Source organism: Pipistrellus kuhlii, unplaced genomic scaffold, assembly GCF_014108245.1.
Source record: "Pipistrellus kuhlii isolate mPipKuh1 unplaced genomic scaffold, mPipKuh1.p scaffold_m20_p_3, whole genome shotgun sequence".
NCBI classification, from domain to species: Eukaryota; Metazoa; Chordata; class Mammalia; order Chiroptera; family Vespertilionidae; genus Pipistrellus; species Pipistrellus kuhlii.
In genome coordinates this window covers 8,678,510-8,704,234 of record NW_023425529.1, presented here as the reverse complement: position 1 = coordinate 8,704,234, position 25,725 = coordinate 8,678,510, and the positions used below count along the sequence as shown (strand labels likewise).

Here is a 25,725-nt window from a genome sequence, read left to right as displayed (position 1 = left end):
GGCTCAGTGGTTTTGGCTAACAGGTTGTGGCCATGTGTTTGAGTGAAAGTGAATGTCTCGGTGCTTGGCTCTGTCCTGAGCAATTTATATATGTTAGGTCATTTATTCCTTATAAAAGATGTGTAAGGTTCTATTAGCTTTGATTTACAAATGAAGAAACTAAGGCACAGAGAAGATGAGAGCTTGCCCAGGGCCATAGGTAATAGAATTGGGACCCCAACCCACACTTAGAGCTTGCACTCCTGTAGTGAAGAGTAAATACACATAGGACACAATCAGGAAACAGACATTGAGGAAAGAGACATTGCCGGCCCTGGCCGGTGTGGCTCAGTTGGAGCATTGTCCTATATACCAAGAGGTGGTGGGTTCGATTCCTGGGTTGTGTGTTCAATTCCCAGTTAAGCGGTATATGGGAGGCAGCCAATTGATGTCTCTCTCCCTCTCAGCAGCCAATTGATGTCTCTCTCTTCCCTCTTCTTCTCCCTCTCCCTCTCCCCCCCCCCTTCTCTCTCTCTCTTCCCCGTCCTCCCCCTCCCCCGGTCTCCCTTCTTCCCTCTCTCTAAAATCAATAAAAAGCATATCCTCTGGTGAGGGAAAAAAGAAAATACACTGCCAGCTATCTAAATACATCATAGCCCTAGCTGGTTTGGCTCAGTGGATAGAGCATCAGCCTGTGGACTGAGGGGTACCAGGTTCAATTCCAGCCAGGGGCACATGCCCGGGTTGTGGGCTTGATCCCTAGTGCGGGACATGCAGGAGGCAGCCAATCAATGATTCTCTCTCATCATTGATGTTTCTATCTCTCCCTCTCTAAAATCAATAAAATATATTTTTTAAAAATAAATGCATCATAAACTACAATATTATGCTAATTCATTTGGTTTTGTCCACCGTAGGTCACTTTCAAAGAGTTCAATAAAAGTTACGAGAAAGTACTGACAGTGAAAGTTCTAACAAAAGTTCATGTTTATCTGGCACCTGTCATGTGTATGCTGAGCACGAGTCTAATTGCTTTTCAAGAATTCCTAGAAACACACCTCTCGGGCAGGCCATCTTGATCAGCTGCACCTGCAGATCTGAGCCATGAAGGTTCAGTAACATGTCCAAAGCCATCTCCAAGGTCACGTGGAGGGTGTGATGGAGGAAGCCGGTGCTGTAGCACGCTTCCCCCAACCTCATGCTCAGAGATCTCTAACGCGCACATTTGCGTTGTCTCTCCCCGGGACTCACCCAGGTGCCGGATGTGCCACAGCGGGTTGATGGTGGAGTATTTGCCATGGAACACAATCAGCATTGGGGACGTGGCCACCTCTCCCCCCATGGAACTGCTGTAGAGATTTTCCCTGAGAAAATGAAGAGAAAAGAAAGATTTGAAGCCTGGAGCCCCACCGACTCAGATAAAGAAGAATCTAATAATTTTAAAAGATGCGGGACAGTCTCACAATATTATAAGACTAGAGTCTTTCACTTCCCTCCAACCTTGTCTTTTGAAAATGGTTAAACCTACACAAAATTAAAAGCAGAAAACCATGAACATGCATGTACTTCACCTAGTGTCACAGGGTTAATATTTTGCCATTTTAATTCTCAGACTTCTTAACGGTAAACACAGAAGATCACATGCTGATTCTCCATTACTTAGAATGCCTTTGTTCACAAATTCAAGGTCTGGTGGAATTAAAAATATCCCGGAAAAAAGCAGGCAAGGAAATACAATGACATGATCGTAGTGATAATGTTAGCATGAATCTTCTCTGTTTAAGACTTCAATCGTGAGAAATTATATTTTTTAAAAATTCAATCCCCGGAAACCAAGTTGACTTCATAAAATAACCCTTAAAAAACCAAATCTGTGTAAGAAGGAGGAACTCGACTAAGATAAGTGATTTCCAGTGGAAAAGGTTCAGTAGGATTCTGGGAGAAGATGTACAGTCACATTATTAATAATTTCTTAGGAAAATGTTTGTATCATAAGGATTCCGCGGGATCTCACTTCCTCTGACATATCATTTGAGAACATATTTTCATCTATTGCCCCTTTGCTTTCCCAGGGAGAAAGTCTGACCTAAGGTGTCTAATAGTAATATATATCTAACCACTGAGCTATGCATAGAAGATTCATTGTATAATTGTGTTCCCAAGCGCGGGTGGGGGAGGTGGGAGTGGGGAGGGTAAGACCTGAACATACTCCACATTTTTCTGCATCCACCTCTCCAGCTGTTTGGTAATGCGCTGGTGCTTCCATTCCGTCATGTTGGCGACAATCACGCCCGGGTTGAAGGAGCAGGTGCTGGGGCTGATGCCGAGGTCTTTTATGGTCTGCTTCCTGTAGTCCAGGAAGCCCATGTAGGTGTTCTGTGAAGGAACAGGATAGGCGTCTAGGCGTGCCACATGGAGAACAATCTGAAAACAGTCATTTCTCTTGAAACCATTGTGTGGTGTCCCTGGCTTTCCTCCTGTGTCACTGGCCATTTCCTAGCGCCTGTTGCTGGTCTCCTTTAAAAGTTGGGGTCCCCCCAGTCTCATTTCCAGCACCTGTCCCTTCTCTAGCACTGACTCCCTGACAGCCTCATCTCATCTTGTGGCCCTAAATATCCTCCGTGGAGTTAGCCCTGACCTCCCCCCTGGATTTCCCACTCCTGCTCCATCTGCCAGCTCAGGGTCTCCTTCTGGATGCTCAAGGCAGCTCCACCGATATCCCCTTCCTGTCCCAAATGTGCTTTCCTACAACCTGCCCTATCTCAGTGAGTGCAACTCCGTCTTTCTAGCAACTTAGGCAGAAAACCCAGGGTCAGTAGGTCATCCTGGACTCGCCGCCTTCACTTTTCATCCAGATCTGTCAGCAAATCCTGCTAGTCCCATCTTCCAAAATCTATCCCGCTGCCTCTCCTGCTGCCTTCCCTGTCCCGGCCATAATGGCCACTCCCTGGATTTCTGCAAGGTCCTCCTAACCAGTGTTCCTGCTTCTCCCACTCCTTTCAACCCCACGCTGTCCCTGTTGCTCATCTGCTCCAAGCTCCTCTAACACCTTCCACCTCTTTCAAAGTAAAAGCCACAATTCCTAAAGTGGCCTGCCCTGCCCGACACCATCTGCTCCCCAATGTTCATTATTCCCCCTCTGGATCCCTCTGCCGCATCGACCTCCTTGTTTTTTTTGGTTTTTTTGTTTGTTTTTAATATATTTTATTGATTATTTTACAGAGAGGAAGAGAGAGGGATAGAGTTAGAAATATCAATGAGAGAGAATCATCGATCAGCTGCCTCTTGCACATTCCCCACTGGGGATGTGCCCACAACCAAGGTACATGTCCTTGACTGGAATCAAACCCGGGACCCTTCAGTCCGCAGGCCAACGCTCTATCCACTGAGCCAAATGGGTTTCGGCTCGACCTCCTTGTTCTGTGATCCACCAGACACACCCCTGCCTCAGGACCTTTGCACCTGCCGACAACACTGTCTTGGAATGTTGTTCTCCCTGCTTCGGTGGCTCCCTTCATTCTTTCAGGTATAGGTTCCCAACACCATCTCAGCAGAGCCTTCTATGATCACCCAAAAATACAGGCCACCCCCACCCGGATCCTCTGTTAGTACCTTTCTGGTCTTCCCACCAGAATGTAAGCTCTGTGAAGGCGGGGATTTTCATTTTGTTTGCAGTGTTGTTAGTACCTAAAAGTGTCAGGCACGTAGGAAGCCCTCAGTACACAGCTGAATGAATATGACACCGGGCAGGACATAAGGTTTCACACACGGGCTGCCATGATCTACCTCAGTGGAGGGCTCAAACACGACACAGCAGTAACAGACATACTCCATCGAGCGCTTTCTGTGTGCCAGGCACCATTCTAAGAACTGCACAGGCATTACCTCATTTTTAAAAAATATATATATTTTATTGATTTTTTACAGAGAGGAAGGGAGAGGGAGAGAGAATTAGAAACATCAATGAGAGAGAAACATCGATCAGCTGCCCCTTGCACACCCCCTATGGGGGATGTGCCCGCAACCAAGGTACATGCCCTTGACCGGAATCGAACCCGGGACCCTTGCGTCCGCAGGCCGACGCTCTATCCACTGAGCCAAACCGGTTTTGGCTGGCATTACCTCATTAAGTGTGTTCCATCACTTCACATGTGTTCACTAACCCAATTCTCACAGGGACTCCCCCTCTATCTGACAAATAAAGGAGAAAACAATGGGTTAAGTAACTTGTCCCAAGCTGCTTAGGTGATGGAGCCGAGATCTTGACCAATTCAGGTCTGGCCCCAGAGCCTAGGCCTTAACTGCCATTTAAAAATTAAAAATTATTTAAAAATTGTTCCCTGGAATTTTTTTGAAGAACAACATCCAATTCTTAATAGCGCCTTGCATTTTAAAGCCATTCTTTTCTCATTTCCACCCAGATAAGGAGCTCTTTACCCTTGAACAAAATCAGCATTTTCCTCTACTGAGGGGGCGGGGGGGGGGGGGGGGGGAAGGGGGAAGCAATGGCTAAAACTATGAAAGCAGGCCCTGTCCGGTTTTGCTCAGTGGATAGAATGTTGGCCTACAGACTCAAGGGTCCCAGGTTCGATTCCTGTCAAGGGCATGTACCTTGGTTGTGGGCACATCCCCAGTAGGAGGTGTGCAGGAGGCAGCTGGCCGATGTTTCTCTCTCATCAGTGTTTCTAACTCTCTCTTCCTCTCTGTAAAAAAAAAAAAAATCAATAAAATATATTTTAAAAAAACAATAAACTCTGAAAGCAGAACCAAAGACTCAGCAAGTCTCTTTCACAGAAAACACCACCTCTGACAGAAAGGGAGGTTAAGCGGGATAGAGATAACTGCCACTCCTGGTGCAGACCGGACATGCTATTTCATCTCAGCTCACAAAGACACGATAACATGGCTATTATTGTCGCCATGTTTCAGATAAGAAAAGTGGTTTCTGCAGGGTTCAGGAACTTGCCCCGGAGTGACCTCAGGGTGGAGCTGGGTGTCCATCCCAGGCCCCTGGGTTCTGCCTCCAGCAATCCAGATGGGGTGGGGCTCTGGAGGTGCAGCTTGCACTGGTGCTGAGTTGTGGGAGGGGGAGAGGTGAAGGCAGGATTTCTGAGACGCGCACTCACCTGCAGCCCCACAAGCCTGTGCCTGTCCTGGAGCGAGGGCAAATCGCAGTCATCTGAAAAGGCAGCGGCGTGGCCCAGGGCCAGGGTGGTGTCGTACAGCTCCTGGATGTCACCTGCGTCATAAACACCGGGAGTTCAGAGAGTGCGGCGTCAGCGTTAGGTGGCAGAGAGCCTCAGAGTTTAACCCAATCCCTGGCTTTGCTGTGGGGGACAAGTGCGTGATCCCCGATTTCATGTGGCTTGGCAATTTACTGAATAAGAGCAGCTCAGCTCAACGTAGAAAGCCACTTGATCAGAAGCTCAGCTGGGCATTGGACAACGGTCTTTATTTCTATTGCTATGTAGGTATCCCATCGATGCTTAGCTTATGTGCATCTAATATGTTTTTCATTGATTTTACAGAGAGAAAGGGAGAGGGAGAGAGAGAGAGAAACATTGATGTGAGAAGAAACGTTGATGAGTTGTCTCTCGAAAACACTGAACTGGTGATCTTCCAGTGCATGGGACGATGCTCAACCCACTGAGCCTCACCAGCCAGGGCTGTCTCATTTGCATGTAAACACTAAAACTTAGTTCTGAGAATGTCACCAGTGAGACGATCTCTCCATACATTTTTAGGGGTACAGAGGATGGAAAGAAAACCAACCTACTTATCTCAATGGATAGAGTGTTGGCTTTATCCATTTAACCATCTGTGAGTGGCTTTCAAAAACTCAACTGGACTGTCCAGGGAAGTGAGTATCAACCTCTGATTTATTCCTGAATTTGCAACAATACTATACTCCCAAATTTAATAAGCAGGGCGGGGGGAAATCACTGGGCAGCTAACTCCTTGGAAAATTGAGAGACAGTCATTCTACTTAGCCCGGCTCCTTGAGTATACCTTGGACAATGACATCGTCGTCCAAATAGATGACTTTCTCGTGTTGGTGGATCAGCAGAGGGAGATAGAACCGAACGAAGTTCAGCTGTGAGACAACAAAAGAAGCGAGGGTGGGGAGGAGGCGCAGGGTGCCGTGTCTCCCAAGGGTGCCGGGATTCAGTGGGGCTCGCAGAGGCTTCCTCCTGCATCTCCAGGCCACAGGTTGCCTGTCTCCCTCTGCATTCAGCAATTTGACTACTGTTGTTACATTGTAAGTCAGAAGACACCTTCATCAATAAGCCAGGTTTATTTGGAGTCCTGCTCATTTCGCGAGCGCTAAGCGGGCCCAGAGGAAAAATCTTGCTTCTCAAATGCTGGGGTCAAATATGGTAGAAGTCTCCCACATTGATACGTTTTCCAGTTCTTTGTCGAATGAGACTTCCAGACCTTCTGAGAAAAAGTCCTGTGTGCTGGGACAGGCCGTGAGACCCTATCTCAAGGCCTGGCCTGACGTCAGCACTCACAACTCTGTCTGGGGCATAGTTTATGGCCTCTCTGAAATGGGGAGTAGTCTTATTTTTCCCTATTATTTAAGCAAGCATACGTTTACAGAAGCCAGAATAGCAGGGTTAAATTTTAAACAGCAGTTTTTACCCAAGATGGAGGTTACTACCCTGTTTCCCCGAAAATAAGACAGTGTCTTATATTAAGTTTTGCTCCCAAAGATGTGCTAGGTCTTATTTTCAGGGGACGTCTTATTTTTTCCATGAAGAAGAATACGGTACACATTTATTGTTAAACGAAAATAAAGGAAATTTATTACCTGTATACGGTACGGTAGTACGGTAGTTGTCAACACAAACCAGACAAACTGTGAATCCTACAGTATCAAGAATTTACTCATTCATTCAATGACAATCAGGTCATCGTCTTCTGGAACATCATCATAACAATCCAATTCCTGAATTTCCTGGTGAATTTCTTGTGACTCCATTTCTTTCAGAATCAGTGGGCCAAATCTCTCATGTTTAGCAATAGCATTCTGAGACAGAGCCTGGGGGGGGGGGGGACTTATTTTTGGGGGGATGCCTTATATTTCACTCAGAAGGAAACCTGTAAGTAGGTCTTATTTTCGGGGAAACACGGTAGGCTTCACAGTGAACTAAATCAGACTCACACACACACACACACACACATACACACACACACACACACACACACACACACACACACAGGTATTATCCTCAACAGTAAGCTCAACCTCAGCTCCTTGAACCAGAAAACAGAGGAGCATCGGCGGAGGGTGGGAGTTTTATTAGCCACGACACAGCTTAATCCAAAGGCCCAGCTCAGCCCGGGCTCCAATAATAAAAACCTGGAATTGAGGGAAGATCGTGTCATTAGACAGAGGGCTTAGAATTGAGTACATTTTCAGGGATGGGTTTAAGGAGCAAGTATATGTAGAAGGTGGTTACATTTCCTGTAACTCTGCCATCAACACCACTCCTTCTGGTCCCTTTGGGAAGAACTCTTGCAGTAAAATACCTTAAGATTCCAAAGCTAGAAAATATGATCTTAGTCGATACTAGGAAGTATATAATCCATCATGCTACCAGTTTTCCTTCGTTGCTGGGATATTCCAAGATAAATGTTACGTCCAATCACAGCAGCCTGCGGGGTTGGGAATATTTTTTCCTGGCCTCACTACGTGGCCCCTTCCCCCACCCCCTCATGCATATTCACACACATAAATAAATCCTATATTTTCTTATGCTTCATTTCTTCTTTCACTACTCTGTTATGTTGATGTAAACCATCTTAAACCCTTTCTGGAGCAAGTGACTTGCAAATACAAAGAAGCTGAGTTTGGCAAAGATCTAACAACTGTGAGCTTCAGAACTATTCCGTCCGCATCCCAGTGGGGAGCACCCCATGTGGAACAGGGGCTCCCCGAGGACCGCCCCCAGCACCCACAGTCCTACTCACAGGCTGGAGCAGCTCCGGCCTTGCCGAGTCTGGTCGGATCTTCCCTTTGAGGACCATAGGGTTGAATTCCACGACTTTGAAGTTTATTTCTCTCAATTTAGAATGTTCGATCCATTTTCTAAAGAGATTAAACAAACAAACAAAACAACCTCTAATATACACATCCCATCTTCCCTCAATTTGAATATTGCCTCAATCCAGTGGCTCCCTGGAAAGTTAAAAAATAAAATATGTGTAACCTTAGTAGAGTTTAGTCTGTAATTCCCATTCCCCCCTCCCCCCATCTTGTCTGGTTTAAATCTTTCCATTATTATTATTATTATTATTATTCACATAACTTTTTCTGCAAAAGAAATAAAATAAAATAGCAATAACCAACTATCTCCCCAGATCTATGTCCTCTACACAGGTAACTGGAAGAACCTAACATTCCCCTATCTTATAAAGCAGCATCTTTAGTTGTCAGTACCACCCATGCCACATGTCAGCAACTCTGTAATGTTATGAAGCAAAGCAGGGCATTCCAACCTTCTGCAGTGACTGAGGTCACCTTTACCCTTTTGACTCCAGGGCCATTTGAATTTACTTGTGTTTCTTTATCTCTGTCTCTCAGTCTTCCCCATCCCTCCTCATTCCCTGCCTTCTCCTCTCACATATTCTCAGTCTTACAGAACTTCTATCTTTTAAAAAATCTGTACTAATAAAAGCCTAGGTGGCATCTTGCCCTCACATCATTACAAGATGGCTGCCATAAGATGGCCGCCCCCACATCATCACAAGATGGCCACCACAAGATGGCCAGCAGGGGAGGACAGTTGTGGGTGATCAGGCCAGCAGGAGAGGGCAGTTAGGGCGATCAGGCTGGCAGGGGAGGGCAGCTAGGGATGATCTTGCTGGCAGGGGAGCAGTTTGAGGGTGATCAGGCTGGCACACAGAAGTGGTTAGGGGCAATCAGGCAGGCAGGCAGGCGAGCAGTTAGAAGCCAGCAGTCCCATATTGTGAGAGGGATGTCCGACTGCTGGATGTCTGAGGGGTCCCAGATTGTAGAGGGTGCAGGCTGGGCTGAGGAACACCCCTCCAGTGCACAAGTTTCATGCACTGGGCTTCTAGTATATCTACATATTTATTAATTTCAAAGAGAAAGGGAGAAGGAGAGGGAAACATCAATGATGAGAAGGAATCATTGATCTGCTGCCCCCTGCATGCCTCACACTGGGGATTGAGCCTGCAACCCAGGCATATGGCCTGACCAGGAATTGAACCAGGACCTCCTACCTTCTAGGTCAATACTCAACCACTGAGCCACACTGGCCAGAGCAGAATATCTATCTTTTAATCTAACTCATATGAGATTTCTTATAAGAAATCATCTCAAAATAAATTTTCCAACACATAAGCCACACAGTAGTATTTCTTGTTGATTAAAAATTGCAGAGAGGAGAATCCAAGATGGCTGCACAGGTAAACACCTAGCCACAGCCGCACACAACAATTTCAATAAAATATAAAATGGACATTACCCAGAACTACAGGAAAGTTGACTGACTGGAAATTCTACAACGAGAAGCAAGGAGAAAACCAGAAGGAAGAGAGGAGGAACTGTAAAAGCCTAAGGTATGGAGACACGCGGCGCGCAGAGAGGACAGAGTCAGAGAGGAGGGGCGGTTGAGTGCCTGCCTGGCGTTCCCTAGTGGGAAGGAGATAAAAGCTCCGACTGTGCTGGGCCCCAGTTCTGACTGCTCTGAACCCCAGTTCTAGGCCAGACCCCGGGAACCCAGGCTCAAACAGAGGGAGCTGGGCTGTAAGACGGAACCCCGGGGGAAGCGGCGAAAGGAGGTCCCAGAAGCGCGCACATTGTGCGCCGAGAAGGGACGGTTAGCTGTGCCGTGGGATTGCCCTGGCGGGAATGAGACAGGGGCTCCAGACTGCTCTGGACACCACCTCCAACTCCACTTCCAACTGAACTGAACCCCAGTTCCGGGCTCATGGGGGGAGAGTCTAGACTGTTTGGTAGCAGGCGAAAATCGAGGGCACCTTTCTCTCAGAGGTGCTTGCAAAGAGTACTGAAGGACCCTGAGACTCAGGAGCCGCATAGGGCGGGGCTGACGGAAGCCAAAGCTGTAGGCTCCACCCTGAAACCCCGCCCCATCAGGGAAGCCGCGAAAATGCAGAGACGAAATAGATCACAAACGAAAGAAATGGAGGACAAAAAGCGACTGGATATTGAGTTCAAATCTACGCTTATAAGGTTTTTCAAGAATTTCCTAGAAAAGATCGATAAGACCTATGAGGATATGAAAAGGGATCAACTAGAATTAATAAGGAATCAACAAGAAATGATAAGGGATCAACAAGAAATAAAGAATACATTGTCTGAAATAAAAAATATTATACAGAGTCCTAAAAACAGAATGGAAGATCGCAAGAATCAAGTCAAAGATTTGGAACATAAAGAGCCAGAAGACACTCCTCCGCAGAAGCTAGAAGGCAAGAGAATCCAGAAAGTTGAAGATAATGTAAGAAACCTCTGGGACAACTTCAAGTGAACCAACATCAGAATTATGGGGGTCCCAGAAGATGAGAGAGAGCAAGATATCGAAAACATACTGAAAAAAATAGTGACAGAAAACTTCCCCCACCTGGTGAAAGAATTAGACTTACAAGTCCAGGAAGCACACAGAACCCCAAACAAAAGGAATCCAAAGAGGACCACACCAAGACATATCATAATTAAAATTCCAAGAGCAAAAGACAAAGAGAATATTAAAAGCAGCAAGAGCAAAGCAGATAGTTACCTATAAAGGAGCACCTATACATTGTCAGCTGATTTCTCAACAGAAACCATGCAGGCCAGACGGGAATGGCAAGAAATATTCAAGGTGATGAATAGCAAGAACCTACAGCCAAAGATAATCTATCCAGCAAAGCTATCACTCAGATTCGAAGGTCAGATAAAGAGCTTCACTAATAAAAAAAAAAGCTAAAGGAATTCATCACCACAAAACCAGAATTATATGAATTGCTGAAGGGGGTTTTTTCAGAAGAGAAAGTAAATAAAGAAAAATTATGAACAACAAATACGTAACTATCAACAAGTGAATCTAAAAACCAAGGAAATTTTTTAAAAAAATCTGATGAACAATATTAACTGTTGAATATAATAGAATCAGAGGTATGGAAGGGGAGTGAACTGATGATTCTTGGGGAAAAGGGGAGAGAGGGATGTGGGAAGAGACTGAACATAAACTGTGCACCTATGGATGAGGACAATGGGGGGTGGGGAAAGGGCAGAGGGTGGGGTGGGAACCTGGTGGAGGAGAACAATGGAGGGGGGGGGAAGGAACATTTGTAATAATATAAACAATAAAAATTTATTTAAAAAAAAAGAACTATGAAAGAAAAAAAAATTGACAGAGGTCTTGGCCAGCATGGTTCAGTGGTTGATCTTCAACCTCTGAACCAGGAGGTCAAGATTCAATTCCCAGTCAGGGCACATGCCCAGGTTGCAGGCTCAATCCCCAGTGTGGGGTGTGCAGGAGGCAACAAATCAATGATTATCTCTTATCATTGATGTTTCCATCTCTCTCTCCCTCTCCCTTCCTCTCTGAAATCAATAAAAATATTTTTTTAAATCAACAAAGAAATTAAATCTTCCTAAAATTTAGACCTGCACAATTTGAACCATAAAAATCAGCCATTTACACAATGTATTATATCAATTATTTCTCAATAAAGCTGTGGGTGGAAGGCAGTCATGCCAATAAAAAGTCAGCCCAACCGAAAAACTGGCAAGAGACTCAGGCATGGGCCCATCCTGGTTTGGCTCAGTGGATAGAGCATTGGCATGCAGACTGAAAGATTCCAGGTTTGGTTCCGGTCAAGGGCATGTACCTTGGTTGCAGGCACATCCCTAGTAGGGGGGTGTGCAGGAGGCAGCTGATGGATATTTCTCTCTCATCAGTGTTTCTAACTCTTTATCTTTCTCCCTTCCACTCTGTAAAAAAAAAATCAATAAAATATATATTTTTAAAAGAGACTCAGGCATGCATATCTAAATATCCAAAAAATGTGTGAAAAAGTGCTCAACCTCATTAAAGATAAGGGAACCCCACAATGAGACATTGCTGCTGTGGTGGTTGTTACAGGGCTGTGTCTATTATACATTTGTGACAATTCACTAAGCTATACATGGGTTTATTCAGTTTCCTGTATTTGTGTTACACTTTGATGGAAAGAGTTTTTAAAATATTTTAAAATAAGGGGTTGTGACCTGGGAATCATTCTCTGCTCATATGTCATACAATCCTGAAGCTCAAAACTACCGTTCAAATACAGACCCTTATTCAGACCATATCACACAAGCCATCCTTTGGGTTTGTTATCTATATCCACAGACAACTAAGGGCAGACTAAGTGAGCTCAGATTGTAATAGTAAATTATAAGAAGAGTGACAAATGAGACCAAAAAAACATTCAAACCTAGGAAACACAGATAAGCCCCCAAAACCCACAGCAACCAAGGACCATTTAGACTAGGACCAGGTCTCAGTATCTCCTAATGGTGATACTACCCACAAATTCAGTTATAAAAACCATCTATAAATACGTTCTTCTTGTAACTAATGGGAGTAACACTTGAGATACCGTGAGATTCCCTTCATCACTGTTTTCTCAAATATTCCATCCTCCCCAGAGATGGTCACTGTTAACATGTGGAGATCTTTCCCATATTTTTCTTTATGTTTTGTTAATTCTTACCTGAGGATATTGTTCCATTGATTTTTACAGAGAGTGGAAGGGAGGGGGGAGAAAGAGAGAAGATCATTGATGTGAGAGAGACACATCTACATGCCCCAACTGGGGCCTGGGATCAAGCCTGCAACTGAGGAATGTGCCTTTGACCAAAATCGAACCTAAGACTCTTCAGTCCAAGGGCTGATGCTCTACCCACTGAGCGAAACCAGCTAGGGCTATTCTACATTTTTATAATACATTTAAAATTTGATTTTCTGTCTATTTCTTCTCAATCCAACTCCAATTTATTTCTTAGTGTGGTGAGGGACACGAAAGATATCACTTTGCAGTTCAAAAACTATAATTAGTGATGAGCCACATTAAAATGACTGCATTAGCCCTAACAGGTTTGGCTCAGTGGATAGAGCATCGGTCTGCGGACTGAAGGGTCCCAGGTTCAATTCTTGTCAAGGGCATGTACCTTGGTTGCAGGCACATCCCCAGTATGGAGTGTGTAAGAGGCAGCTGTCCCTCTCATGGATATTTCTTGCTCTCTGTAAAAAATCAATAATATATATATAAAATATAAAATAAAAATAAAATGACTGCATTATACTAATATTCTCTCAGGTTAAGAAAGTAAAGAAAAGAGAAACCATTTTAGAAAGAATGACTCCTATAAACTGCTTAAGGATTGGGGTTCTTTAGTTCATTAGACAATTCAATTTTGCAGCATGACACACAGGCCTACCGAATTAGTGAGGCTTTGCTAGAAATTCCTTCGTGAGGCAACACATTTATCAAGTCACCAAATAAACCTGAGGTCATCCCCTTCTTAATTTGAATGACATTTCTCAAATAAAAATTAAAAAAAAAAGAAACCCATTTAAGAAAAAACAAGGAAGACCAAAAGGAAGTAGAAAACTCCAACATCTACAGTATACAACTTGCCGTATTCGAGACAGAGTGTTCCGGAGCCCAACTACATAGAACAAGATGTTGGCATCCGTATTGCTGTAGATGCTGTTGATGGCGGCCATCGCAGCCCCCATCCTCCCTGCTGCTGCACAGATCACCACGGGGATCTCGTCGTCCAGTTCCTCCGGAGTCCCGGAGTCATCATCTGGAAACATCAAAACCAGTGTCTTGGAACATGAAGGAATTTTACAGTCGAGTCAGTGAAACTTGTCTTCCCCACCCCTGAGGGAAGATAGCAGAGTGTGGAAGAGGCTGTGGATTGTTCTCCAATACCCAGTCTTTCCTTCTTCCCTTAGAACATTGGAATTTTCTCTGGCACGTGGCCAACCGCTAAGAATTTTTTCCAGACTCCCTTGCAGCTCTGTGTCGTCAGGTTCCAACCAGTGGGATGTTAGTAATGTGTGCAACTACTGAGTTTGCTTTTATAAGAAACTTGCACACCCGCCCTCTCTCCTTTTCCCTTCCCCTTGGCTGGAATGTTGTTATGAGGGCAGTTACCCTGGACCACAGATGGAAGCTGCCTATTGAGGACACCAAAACCCTAAGATAGAAGGAATCTTGAGCTAGATGGTTGCGGAAGTGACACATCAGACTTCACTTGAGAGGGAAAATAGACTTCTATTTTGCTTTAGTCGGTTTTTTTGTTTTGTTTTGTTTTGTTGTGTTGTTTTTTTGTTTGTTTGTTTGTTTTCTGTGTGTGTGTGTGTGTGTGTGTGTGTGTGTGTGTGTGTGTTTAACTTCCCTAGAGAAGCCGATCGAATAACAGTCGCCAACCTTTCTGACCTCATGGACCACCAGTAGTCCGCAGACCACCGATGGGCGACCGCTTGCCTAACACATACACACTTGAAAAATATGTGAAGAACTGAAAAGCTTCATTTAATTCAACAATTCCTCAACTTTCTCCCCTAAATTGGAATATTTTCCCCATCTATATTGCTATAAAATATATACTGCTTGTGGTCTTCCTTCCCTTATCCACATTCTAGTCAAGTGTCTCAAAAGTTGACAGAAAGAGAAAGAAGTTAAATAAAAAGCATGACTGATAGACAAAATCAATCACTTATCATTCTTTTGAGCCTTGGCTATCATATAAAATACTAATAACCAGTGTGTTGTTTTAAAACTGAAATGAAATCATACTTTTCATAGCCTTCTGCAACTTTCTTTTTCCATTCAACATACCATGGACATCATTCCATGTCAACATTGCATTCTTTTGAATGGTATTTTTTAATACTGGATTTATTTTAACACTGAATGGGATAAAAATTGTGATTTTGGTTCTATCCTTGTATCATATATAGCTGATTCCCCTGGCTGGTGTGGTTCAGTTGGTTGGGCATCCCATACACCGAGAGTTCAATGGTTCAATTCCTGGTCAGGGCACATGCCCAGGTTGTGGGCTCAATCTCCAGTAGAGGGCTTACAGGAGGCAGCAGGTTGATGTTTTTTGCTTATCTGTATTTCTCTCTCTCTCACACCCTTTCTCATTCTCTCTAAAATCAATAAAAACATGTAAAATTTTTTAAATTGGAAAAAAAATCTAGCTAATTAATCAGCCAGGATATGTACTTTAACAACTTTTTAAAAGCTAATAATTTCATTCCATGAATAAAGGCATTTGCAATGGGGATTAGCTGATCAAATGTGCTGGTTTATGGGCAGGGAATGAAAAGTGAGAAATACAGAGCTCAAAGTTCAGACAATTTGACCTTGTATGACCTCAAATAAATAAATAATTTAAAATTTTTTAAATTATTTATTTATTTGAGAGAGAGAGAGAGAGAGAGAGAGAGAGAGATTGACTCGTTGCTCCACTCATTCATGCATTTATTAGTTGACCCGATGAGGTATCAAACGTTCAACTCTGGCACATTGGGAGGACACTCCAACCAACTGACCCACCTGGCCAGAGCCTCTCTCTCTTTTAAAATAGTTTTAGGGAAGGATAATTTAGATACTGACTTGTCTAGAACCTCTAAAATTCAGATGTTGAAGTCCAAATTTCTAGTACCTCAAAATGTAACAGTATTTGGATATAGGCCCTTTAAAGAGGCATTGACGTTAAAATGAGGTCAGTGGCGGGAGGAGGGTATGGGGTGGGGGTGCCACTTAATCCCGTATGACTGGTACCCTTAAAAGAAGAGGAAGAGATACCAAGGACACATGTACAGAAAAAGGTCATATGAGGACACAGCAAGAAGGGAGCCATCTGCAAGCCAAGCAGAGAGGCCTCAAGACCCGCCAATCCTTCCAGCATCTTGATCTTGGACTGCCAGCCTCCTGAATTGTGAGAAAATAGACATCCATTGTTTAAGCCACCTAGTCTGTGGTAGTTTGTTTCGGCAGCCCTACCAAACTAACACAAATTTCTTTGTATCTACTTATTATGAGTGTACAGTTCAGTTATTATTTTTTTTGGTGTGTAAATGTATAGAGTTGTGCAACCATCACCACAATCCAATTTTAGAACATTTCCATCACCCCAACATGTTCCCTTGGGGCAGTCTGAGGTCAGCCCACTCCCACTCCTAGCCCTAGACAGCCACTCACCTGCTTTCTGTCTCTCTACATTTGCCTTTTCTAGAACGTTTGTATAAATGGAATCACACAATGTGTGATGTTTTGGGTCTGGCTTCTTTCATTTAGCATAATGTTTGTGAGGTTTATTTATATTATAGTGGGTAAATTGTGGTAAAATACACAATATAAAATTTACCATCTTAACCATTTATAAGTGTACAGTTCAGTGGTATTAAATACATTTATCCCGTTGTCCAACCATCTCTAGCATCCATCCCCATAACTCTTGTCTTGTCAAGTTGACACTCTACCCATTCAACAATAACTCCCCACCTTCCCCTCCCCTTAGCCCCCAGCAGCCAGAATTCTACTTTCTGTCTTAGGATGTTGACGGTCTAAGTACCTCACATAAGAGAAATCACCCATGACTTGCCTTTTTTCGCCTAGCATACCTGCTTCCTTCTTGAGCACAGTCCCCTTGTGAACTTTCTTATACAGAATCCCACAGAGGGTCACAATCAGAAAGAACAGCAGCACCTGATTAACTGAAATTAAAAAAAACAAAAGAGAGACAAGTTCAGCCTATCGAGCTGGAGCTGTGGAAACATTCAGAGCCGCCATGTAAGGAGTTGCCTTCCATGACACACACAGGCATGGTGGCACCGGAGTTTTTTGTTGTTGTTGTTTTTTTAATATATATTTTATTGATATTTTTACAGAGAGGGATAGAGAGTTAGAAACATTGATCAGCTGCCTTTGCATACGCCCTACTGGGGATGCGCCCGCAACCAAGGTACATGCCCTTGACCGGAATCGAACCTGGGACCTTTCAGTCTGCAGGCCGACGCTCTATCCACTGAGCCAAACCGGTTTCGGCAGGGAGCCTTCTTTAAGCAGATGGCATGCGTAGGGAAGACTCAACCTGCTATACTGTTGATACTCAAGGATATGCTCCTGCAGTGTAAGGAGGATCCTGGGATAAACCCAAGGAGTGGGATGGCAGAGGCTACCACCTCAATGGCGACCGGATGTTGCCTTTTCTGTGCAGGAACTTTGTTTGGAATAACAGCCAATGTTTGTATAACTTGTGAGAGGAGCCAGCACTTATTTCATGTTCTCGGCCATGGAAGCCCAGCTGCTTCTCAGATACTTCAGCCACCAGTCAAGGATGACATGCAGAAAACATTTTACCTCGTCCAAGCTGGTCTGGCTCAGTGGATAGAGCATCAGCCTGAGGACTGAAGGGTTTCAGATTTGATTCCAGTTGCAGGCTTCTCCCCTGCCTGGACCCCTAGTTAGGGCATAGGCTGGAGGCAACCAATCGATGTGTTTCTCTCACAATGACATATCTCTCTGTCTATCACTCTCTCTAAAAAATCAGTGGAAAAATATCCTCCTGTGAGGATTAAAAAAAAAAAAATAGAAAGAAAATGTTTGCCTTGGGTAAGAGGTTAGAAGACCCACCTACATGTGCTCCAGTTCTGAGCCTCCAGGAGCCTCTGTTTCAGAACTGTGGCCCCTGGCATCTCCTGAGAAGTGGGGTGATGCCGAATAGGGTTGCCATAGTAGGAAGCGTGTAGCCCTGGCTGTTACCAGAGATGATGAGGGAGGTTGTGCTCATAGCATTAAGTCACATTAAATCATAGCATGAGATGCCTTCCCGAGCTACATCAGGAGGCTCATGATGTTACCTTGCTGACAGACAGCTCCTCTCTGGCTCTGGGTTATCAGATTCAACCAGATACTACTTGATTTAAAACAAAACTATAGAGAAGCAGAAGGTAAGGGACAAAGTTCTATGGTTTATCAGTACATCTGATGAACATTTATCTGCCACAGCCAGTTTGGGGAAGTGGCCCAATGTCACTAAGATCTAACCCTTTCAACCATGGCTGCTACTGCTGATGCCAGGGTAACAGATAAAATACTTTAAAAAAAGAGAGAGAGAGAGAGAGAAGTATGTCTCATGAAATATTATATTTGGGATATAGTTATACTAAAAAATTACTCATAGTTTACCTGAAAGTCAAATCGAACGGTGTATCTTAACTTTTCATTTGCTACATCAGGCAACTCTACCCTGAGGGTAACAGAGACACAATCAGGTCACTGTGTGTCTTCCCAGATTCACAAACGACTGGGTCCAAAATCAGGGGCAAACCCAGGTTTCAATAGAATCTGAGACTATATCATTAATTTGAGATAACTCTTTAAGAATAAGAATACAAAATTACAGATGCTAAATTAGATGGGAACATGAATCTTTATTTAGATCAAAAATAATATTTACAAGTTGTATAGAAACATGTAAACCCTCTCATAATAAGTTCACCAATGACCAATATGCTTAACGATGATGATGATGATGATGATGATGGCAAGAGTTGCCTAAGGGAAAACTCTCCATGATAATAATCAAAGCAGATTTCAGGAAAATAAAAAAAGGGAGGGGGGAGGGCGAAACCCAGTATCACAACAGTCCTCAAGATATCTTTTAATCATGATTTTCAAAAGTTTTAAACTTACTTTTTCGTAACAAAGCCATGTATGTTCATGTGGATAAAAACTGTGACCTGTGGATTAAGAACAAAGTTTTGTTTAAAATAGAATCCTCTCTCCCTATAATTCAAAAAAAAAAAAAAAAAAAAAAAAAAAAAAAAAAAAAAAAAAAGAAGCAGTGAGCATTAAGAAAGGCATAGGACAGATGGGCAGCTTTGATGAAAAAAATGACGTTAACCAATTAGAAAAGAATTTTACATTATAAAATTCATTTTAGTTGATGAATCTAAAATCAAACTTTGTCACATTTAATATGTTCATTCCTTTCTTTGTGACATTTTGCCAAGCATCCAAGGAGCTGGAAACGGACTTCCTTTATGTTAAGAGGAAAAAAAGTTAATTTGCTACAAATAACAATTTGTCTTGCAAATTCAAAGTTTATTTTAAATTAAGTTGATTCTTCTATTTTTTAAATATATATTTTATTGATTGTTTAGAGTAGGGGTGTCGAACACAAGGCCCGCGGGCCAAATCCGTCCCGCCAGGCCTTGCAATGTGGCCCGCACCGCGCTGTCATCACTGCACTCCGCTGCGTTTCCATCACAATGACAGTTTATGACTGTTCAGTAAACCATTCAGCCCGCGATTTAGGCTGGATTTTAGATTTTGGCCCCTTCTCTGATTGAGTTCGACACCCCTAGTTTAGAGAGAGGAAAGGAGAAGGATAGAGAGTTAGAAACATTAATGAGAGAGAGAAACATAGACCAGCTGCCTCCTGCACACCCCCCACTGGGAATGTGTCCGCAACCAAGGTACATGCCCTTGACTGGAATCGAACTTGGGACCCTTGAGTCCACAGGCTGACGCTCTATCCACTGAGCCAAACCAGCTAGGACAAGTTGATTCTTTTTAATGAAGGTCCTTCAGAGGAACATCTGAGCTTGACGTTGGAGAGGAGGCAGCAGTCAGCACCCGGGAAATAATACCTTTCGGAATTAGCGATGTGACAAAGACAGCCTGCAGGGACTCCAACACAATAGGCGGATGTCACAGCACCCCAGGATGTCCTCCTCAACCGGAGTGTGGGGAGAACTCCTCGGAAGTGATCCAGGCCAGTGGTCGGCAAACTCATCAGTCAGCAGAGCCAAATATCAACAGCACAACGATCGAAATTTCTTTAGAGAGCCAAATTTTTTAAAACTTAAACTTCTTCTAATGCTACTTCTCCAAAATAGACTCTCCCAGGCCATGGTATTTTTGTGGAAGAGCCACACTCAAGGGGCCAAAGAACCGCATGTGGCTCGAGAGCCACGGTTTGCCGACCACAGATCTAGGGGAAACTTCAAATGGGGCTTTGACTCAGGTGCTTAACTCAGTGTCAACAACCAGCTACAATGTCCCTTTTCTTCCTTTTCCCAGGAGACAGGCTGCAGAGGCCGGGCACCCGGAGCTAACACGGAATGCCTTGGCAGTGACCTTGGCCCCTCTTGCACCTGGGAAAGAATCGAGCCCACACAGTAATTTACTAGGATTCTTCTGAGGTTGGTTGCAGGTGCTTATAGTCCATTGATGGTTTTAGATGACATGCATTTAGCTAACTTTAGGAGATAATATAAGCCTAGATGGTCATTGGCCACATGATAAACTCCTCACCCCACTCCCCAGCCCCCATCCATGAAGGAAGGCCATCTACTTCCAAAGGAGAGAATTGAGGGTGAGGGAGTGCGGGGAGGGGAGACAGACCAGAAAGATCTCAGCTCCGAGTCGCTGAGGTCAGTTCCCCCCTGGGTGAGCCAGCTAGCTGAGCCAATAAAATCCCCTTTTTTTCCTTTAAACCGCTTTGAAATGAGGCTCAGTGTCTTGCAACTAAAAATCCTTACAAATGTATTCCCTGTGGCCAGAAAGGGGTGCCCACATAGGGAGCTGTTTGAGGAGCCAACTTCTACTACTACAGTGGCTACCTACCGTTTACTGAAAGCTTCATTTGTACCCAGCTCTATACTGACCATCTAGGCCAGTGGTCGGCAAACTCATTAGCCAACAGAGCCAACTATCAACAGGACAGCGATTGAAATGTCTTTTGAGAGCCAAAAACCGACTTCTGCGCATGGCCACAAAGCTTCAATCGCACTGTATGCGGAAGAGCCACACGCAAGGGGCCAAACAGCCCCAGGTGGCTCGCGAGCTGCCGTTTGCCGACCTCTGATCTAGGCACATACTCTCCTTTCATTCTTTCCCCCCCCCTTCTTTATTATTTTTTATTTTATTTATTTATTTATTTTACTATATTTTATTGATTTTTTTACAGAGAGGAAGGGAGAGAGATAGAGAGCTAGAAACGTCGATGAGAGAGAAACATCGACCAGCTGCCTCTTGCACACCCCCTACTGGGGATGTGCCTGCAATCAATGGACATGCCCTTGGCCAGAATTGAACCTGGGACCTTTCAGTCCGCAGACCGATGTTCTACCACTGAGCCAAACCGGTTTCGGCCCCCCTTCCTTATTGATTAAGGTATTACATATGTGTCCTTATCCCGCCATTGCCCCCTCCCCACTTGCTCATGCGCTCACCCACCTGGTGTCTGTGTTCATTGGTTAGGCTTATATGCATGAGTACAAGTCCTTTGGCTGATCTCTCCCCTTTACCCCCACCCTCCTCTAACCTCTAATTCTTACACCTTTCAGGTGGATATATTGCTATTCCCAAGTTTCAAATGAGAAAATGGTGGCTCAGAGAGGTTCAGCGACTTGCTCAAAATCACACAGCTAGCAAAGGGCAGAGCAGGGGTTTGAGAGGAAGGGATCTCCGACTTCAGAGCTGATGCTCTTTAACCACAGGTGCTGGGGCTCTTGAAAGACTATTGTGGCGACCCCAGGGAGCCGGCGAGTTGCCATAACAGTTGCCACTGCATGGTGCAAATCAAGCTGTGCCCTCACAGGCCAGGTTGGTCTGCTTGAGCCCACCCCCACCCCGAGTGCCCGGTTACTCTAACGACTGAGATTACGCCAGAATCACAGAAATCATAAGTGTTGACTCATCTGAGGAGTGTGTGTAGGGGGGAGGGGGAGCAGGGAGGCGGGCATTGCTCCCCTGTCTAGCACGTTGCCAAGTCTAAAATCTCCTTATGACAAAACAAGAGGCTTCTGGGAACAGACTGGCACATTTCATTGCAAGGCGCAGCAGGAGTGAGGGAAATTCCTGAGCACATTCTTGGAGAAACCAAAGCCACTTTCAGAGAGAAGTCCTGGAGAAGTGTGTGCTTTGAAAAGAAAGCTGGGCTTATTTAATTTTTAAAAGTACGGAGCTGTGCACAGACTCCCCTCCCCCTTCCCCACGCCATCGCGTCTGTGACCGCGTGCCTGCTGCTGAAGCGGCTGTCCGTGGGTGTTCCTCAGACTTGCAGTCAAAGGCACTTTAATTGATTTAGTCGGTGCTCCGGGAATGCCTGCAGCTCCTCGATCACGTGGATTTGGCAGAGGGATCAGAGTGGTAAGGAGATAGAAAACTGATGGAGGAAGTTAGGGACAAGAGCTGGCGGGACCAGCCACGGGACGAGAAAAAGGGGCAAGAGAAACGGGGGGATGTCGAGGGCAGAGACTGGGAGAGGATCCTCTGGGTTAACACGGTCCCATGGGCAGAAACGCACCCGAGGACTCATTCCCATAGCAGAGGCCTGGGTGCACGGGAGGTCCCTCCTCCTTCCCACACTTCCTGTGGGACTCCACACCGAGGCCTCCCCATCTCTCTCAGAGTACCAGCAAAAGTCCTCCACGGGCCTAGAGAACCTCACTTGATCCAACTGGCCTCCTTGCCAGACGTCCTCCTGCCTCTGAGCCTTTACACTTGCTGTCCCTCCCCCACCTGACATGCTGTTCCCTCCATCTGGAACACTACTCCCAGATACCCACGTGGCTCACGCCCTCACTTCCCTGGGACTCAGTCAGCAGCCCCTACCCCCGGCAACGCATGTATCATATCTCGGCAATCGCCACCATCCAATGTGCTCCCATTTCACTGCTGGCTTATGGTCCGCCCTCCCAATGACGGATTACAGGCTCCATGAAGGCAGGGGATTTTTATCTGTTTTGTTCATTGCTATTTGCCCAGTACAAGTGCATGGCAGTATCATCCCTCATGTACACATATAATACCTTAATAAATAAAAAAAAACACCAATAGATAAAAAAAACAAAAAACAAACAAACAAAACTATTTGCAGACGGAAGGGGTGCATGCAGCTCTCCTCGGGGACGGTGCGCAGGCACCCCACACCTCCTGTGTTCACAGCACTCCCTCCTCTGGGGTCCTCCAAGCATCCTCTTCAACGTCTCCCTTCTAATCCCTCACTCAGTCACTGATTCCTACAATTTCACTCCTAATTGTTCTTTTTTTTAAAAATATATATTTTATTGATTTTTTTTTTTTTTTTTTTTTTGCAGAGAGGAAGGGAGAGAGACAGATAGCTAGAAACATCGAGCAGCTGCCTCCTGCACACTGGGGATGTGCCTGCAACCAAGGCATACAGCCGAATCTGGGACCTTTTACTCCACAGGCCTGCAACCAAGACAAAAGCCCTTGATCAGATTCGAACCACGGACCTTTTAGTCCGCAGATCAACGCTCTATCCACTGAGCCAAACCGGTTAGGGCTCCTCAGTGTTCTTTAAACCCATCTCCTGTCTCATCTCTCACGCTGGCTGCCTCCTCTCACTCACTCACTGACTCTGCAGTGACTTCCCACCTGGCCTTCCTGCCTCAAGGATGTCTGCGGCCGTTCCTTCCTCAATCTCTCACTAGCACCACTGTGACAATTTTGTCATTTGATAATTACATTAAATTAATTTGAAACATACATATCGTTTGCGTACTTTTCATTTTTTTTGTTCAATTTTTCTTGTCACTTGAAACCTTTCAAGTCTATCAGAAAGTTGAAAGACTGAATTCCTGTCCACGCTGTGCCAGATTCTTCATTTGCTAACATGTTGCTGTATTTGCTTTATTTCTCTCCTCCCCCATACATGACATCATGACACTTCGGCTCCTAATACTTCAGCGTGCAACTCTTAAGAACAAGGACATTCCCCTACAGAACCACAATGTCACAATCACCCCTAGGAAAACAGCACGAATTTAATCACATCTAGGAAGCAGGTGTTATTAAATGTCTCCCATTGTTCCAATATCCTATTTTATAATTTGGTTGTCATATCAAACTATATGACACTTAGTCAACCCCGCCCCACCCACACTGCCTTTTTATTTGGTTACTAGAGGCCCAGTGCACAAAATTTGTGCAGGGGGGTGGGTGTCCCTCAGCCTGGCCTGCACCCTCTCACCATCTGGGACCCCTCGGACACCCCTCTCTCTGGAGCGGGTTTTGTGCGTGTGTAAACTTTCAAGATGCAAGTCCGCAGAGCTGAGTGAAATCCCGGAGCCTGTCAGCTGCTTGGCGCATAATGGTAACAATGAGCAATGGAAAGTGGCGGCTGGTAGGAGCTGTTAAGATGGTGAAGAATGTGCACTCGGAGCCAGACCGCCTGCCGGTGGGTCCCGGACGGGCCACTCATTAGTGACGTCACCCTTGGCAAGTACCTCAGCCTCCCTGGTCTTCAGTTTCCTCCCTCGAAAACGGCGGGTGACAGACAGCCTTCCAGGGCTGTTGTGTGAATCGATGGAAGTAATGTTTATAAAGGTGTTAGAACCGCGCCTGGCATATAAAACTACTGAGTGTTACCTATCGTTCTAGGTTACTTAACTTAATAGGCAGAGCAAGCGAGCTACAGACTCCCGCACAGGACAAGAGCACGGGTGCCCCTGGAGAGAGAGAAGGCAGGAAGGAATCAGGACCCAGGAATTCGGCTTCCAGCAAAACACGCCGGCCTTTTTCCTTTCTTTCCTTCCTTCCTTCCTTCCTTCCTTCCTTCCTTCCTTCCTTCCTTCCTTCCTTCCTTCCTTCCTTTCTTCCTTTTTTAAAAATACATGTTATTGATTTTTTACAGAGAGGAAGAGAGAGGGATAGAGAGTTAGAAACATCGATGAGAGAGAATCATCGATCAGCTGTCTCTTGCACACCCCCCACTGGGGATGTCCCCACAACCAAGATACATGCCCTTGACCGGAATCGAATCCAGGACCTTTCAGTCTGCAGGCTGACGCTCTATCCACTGAGCCAAACCGGTTTCGGCCGGCCTTTTCGACTGTAGTATGGAAGGTTTACTCAAGATCCACCATACCTGCAGGACAGGGAGGCCAGGTGAGAGAGTCCTCAGCATGTGGAGAACCCGTCCTGCCCTCTCCTGTGTGGGAAGGAGGCGTTCTTTTTAAAAATATATATATATATTTTATTGATTTTTACAGAGAGGGAGAGAGAGTTAGAAACATCTATGAGAGAGAAACATCGATCAGCTGCCTCCTGCACACCTCCTATTCAGGATGTGTCCGCAACCGAGGTACATGCCCTTGACCGGAATCGAACCTGGGACTTTTCAGTCTACAGGCCAATGCTCTATCCACTGAGCCAAACCGGTTGCAGTAGTCGGCAAACTTGTTAGTCAACAGAGCCAAATATCAACAGTACAACTATTGAAATGTCTTTTGAGAGCCAAATTTTTTAAACTTAAACTTCTTCTAATGCCACTTCTTCAAAATAGACTCTTCCAGTCTGTGGTATTTTGTGGAAGAGCCACACTCAAGGGGCCAAAGAGTCGCATGTGGCTCACAAGCCTCAGTTTGCTGACCACGGGGATAGTGCAAGGAGGCGTTCTTTCTCAAAATGGCTGTAGATCAGTTATCAACAACCGCACCCCTGGGCCCAACCCTGCCCAGCACTGGTTTCTGTAAATAAAGTTTTGTTGGGACATAGCTGCGTCTATTCTTTGACATTCTGTCTATGGCTGTTTTCACCTGAGAACAGCAGATCTGAGTAGTTGCAAGGGAGACCACATGGCCTGTAAAATCGCCCACTGGCCCTTGGCAGAAAACGTTGGCTGGTCCCTGCTTTCCCATTTTGGCCAGATTTTCTAGATCTCAATAA

At 45.0% G+C, this 25,725-nt stretch overlaps 1 protein-coding gene across 2 annotated transcripts in view; it reads right to left on the bottom strand.

Annotated features, from left to right (window-relative positions):
* The window catches only part of GLT8D2 (glycosyltransferase 8 domain containing 2), a 31,822-nt gene that overhangs the window by 3,637 nt on the left and 2,460 nt on the right, over positions 1-25,725 (bottom strand). For both annotated transcript variants that reach the window (XM_045587580.1, XM_036454797.2), the window contains exons 2-9: positions 18,718-18,764; positions 16,644-16,736; positions 13,639-13,810; positions 7,954-8,071; positions 5,989-6,073; positions 5,106-5,218; positions 2,189-2,355; positions 1,231-1,343 (exon numbers count right to left, since the gene is read on the bottom strand). In XM_045587580.1, the coding sequence (XP_045443536.1) occupies positions 1,231-1,343; positions 2,189-2,355; positions 5,106-5,218; positions 5,989-6,073; positions 7,954-8,071; positions 13,639-13,810; positions 16,644-16,736; positions 18,718-18,736 (880 nt within the window). In that variant the 5' untranslated portion in view covers positions 18,737-18,764. The remainder of the gene's footprint in view (positions 1-1,230; positions 1,344-2,188; positions 2,356-5,105; positions 5,219-5,988; positions 6,074-7,953; positions 8,072-13,638; positions 13,811-16,643; positions 16,737-18,717; positions 18,765-25,725) is intronic.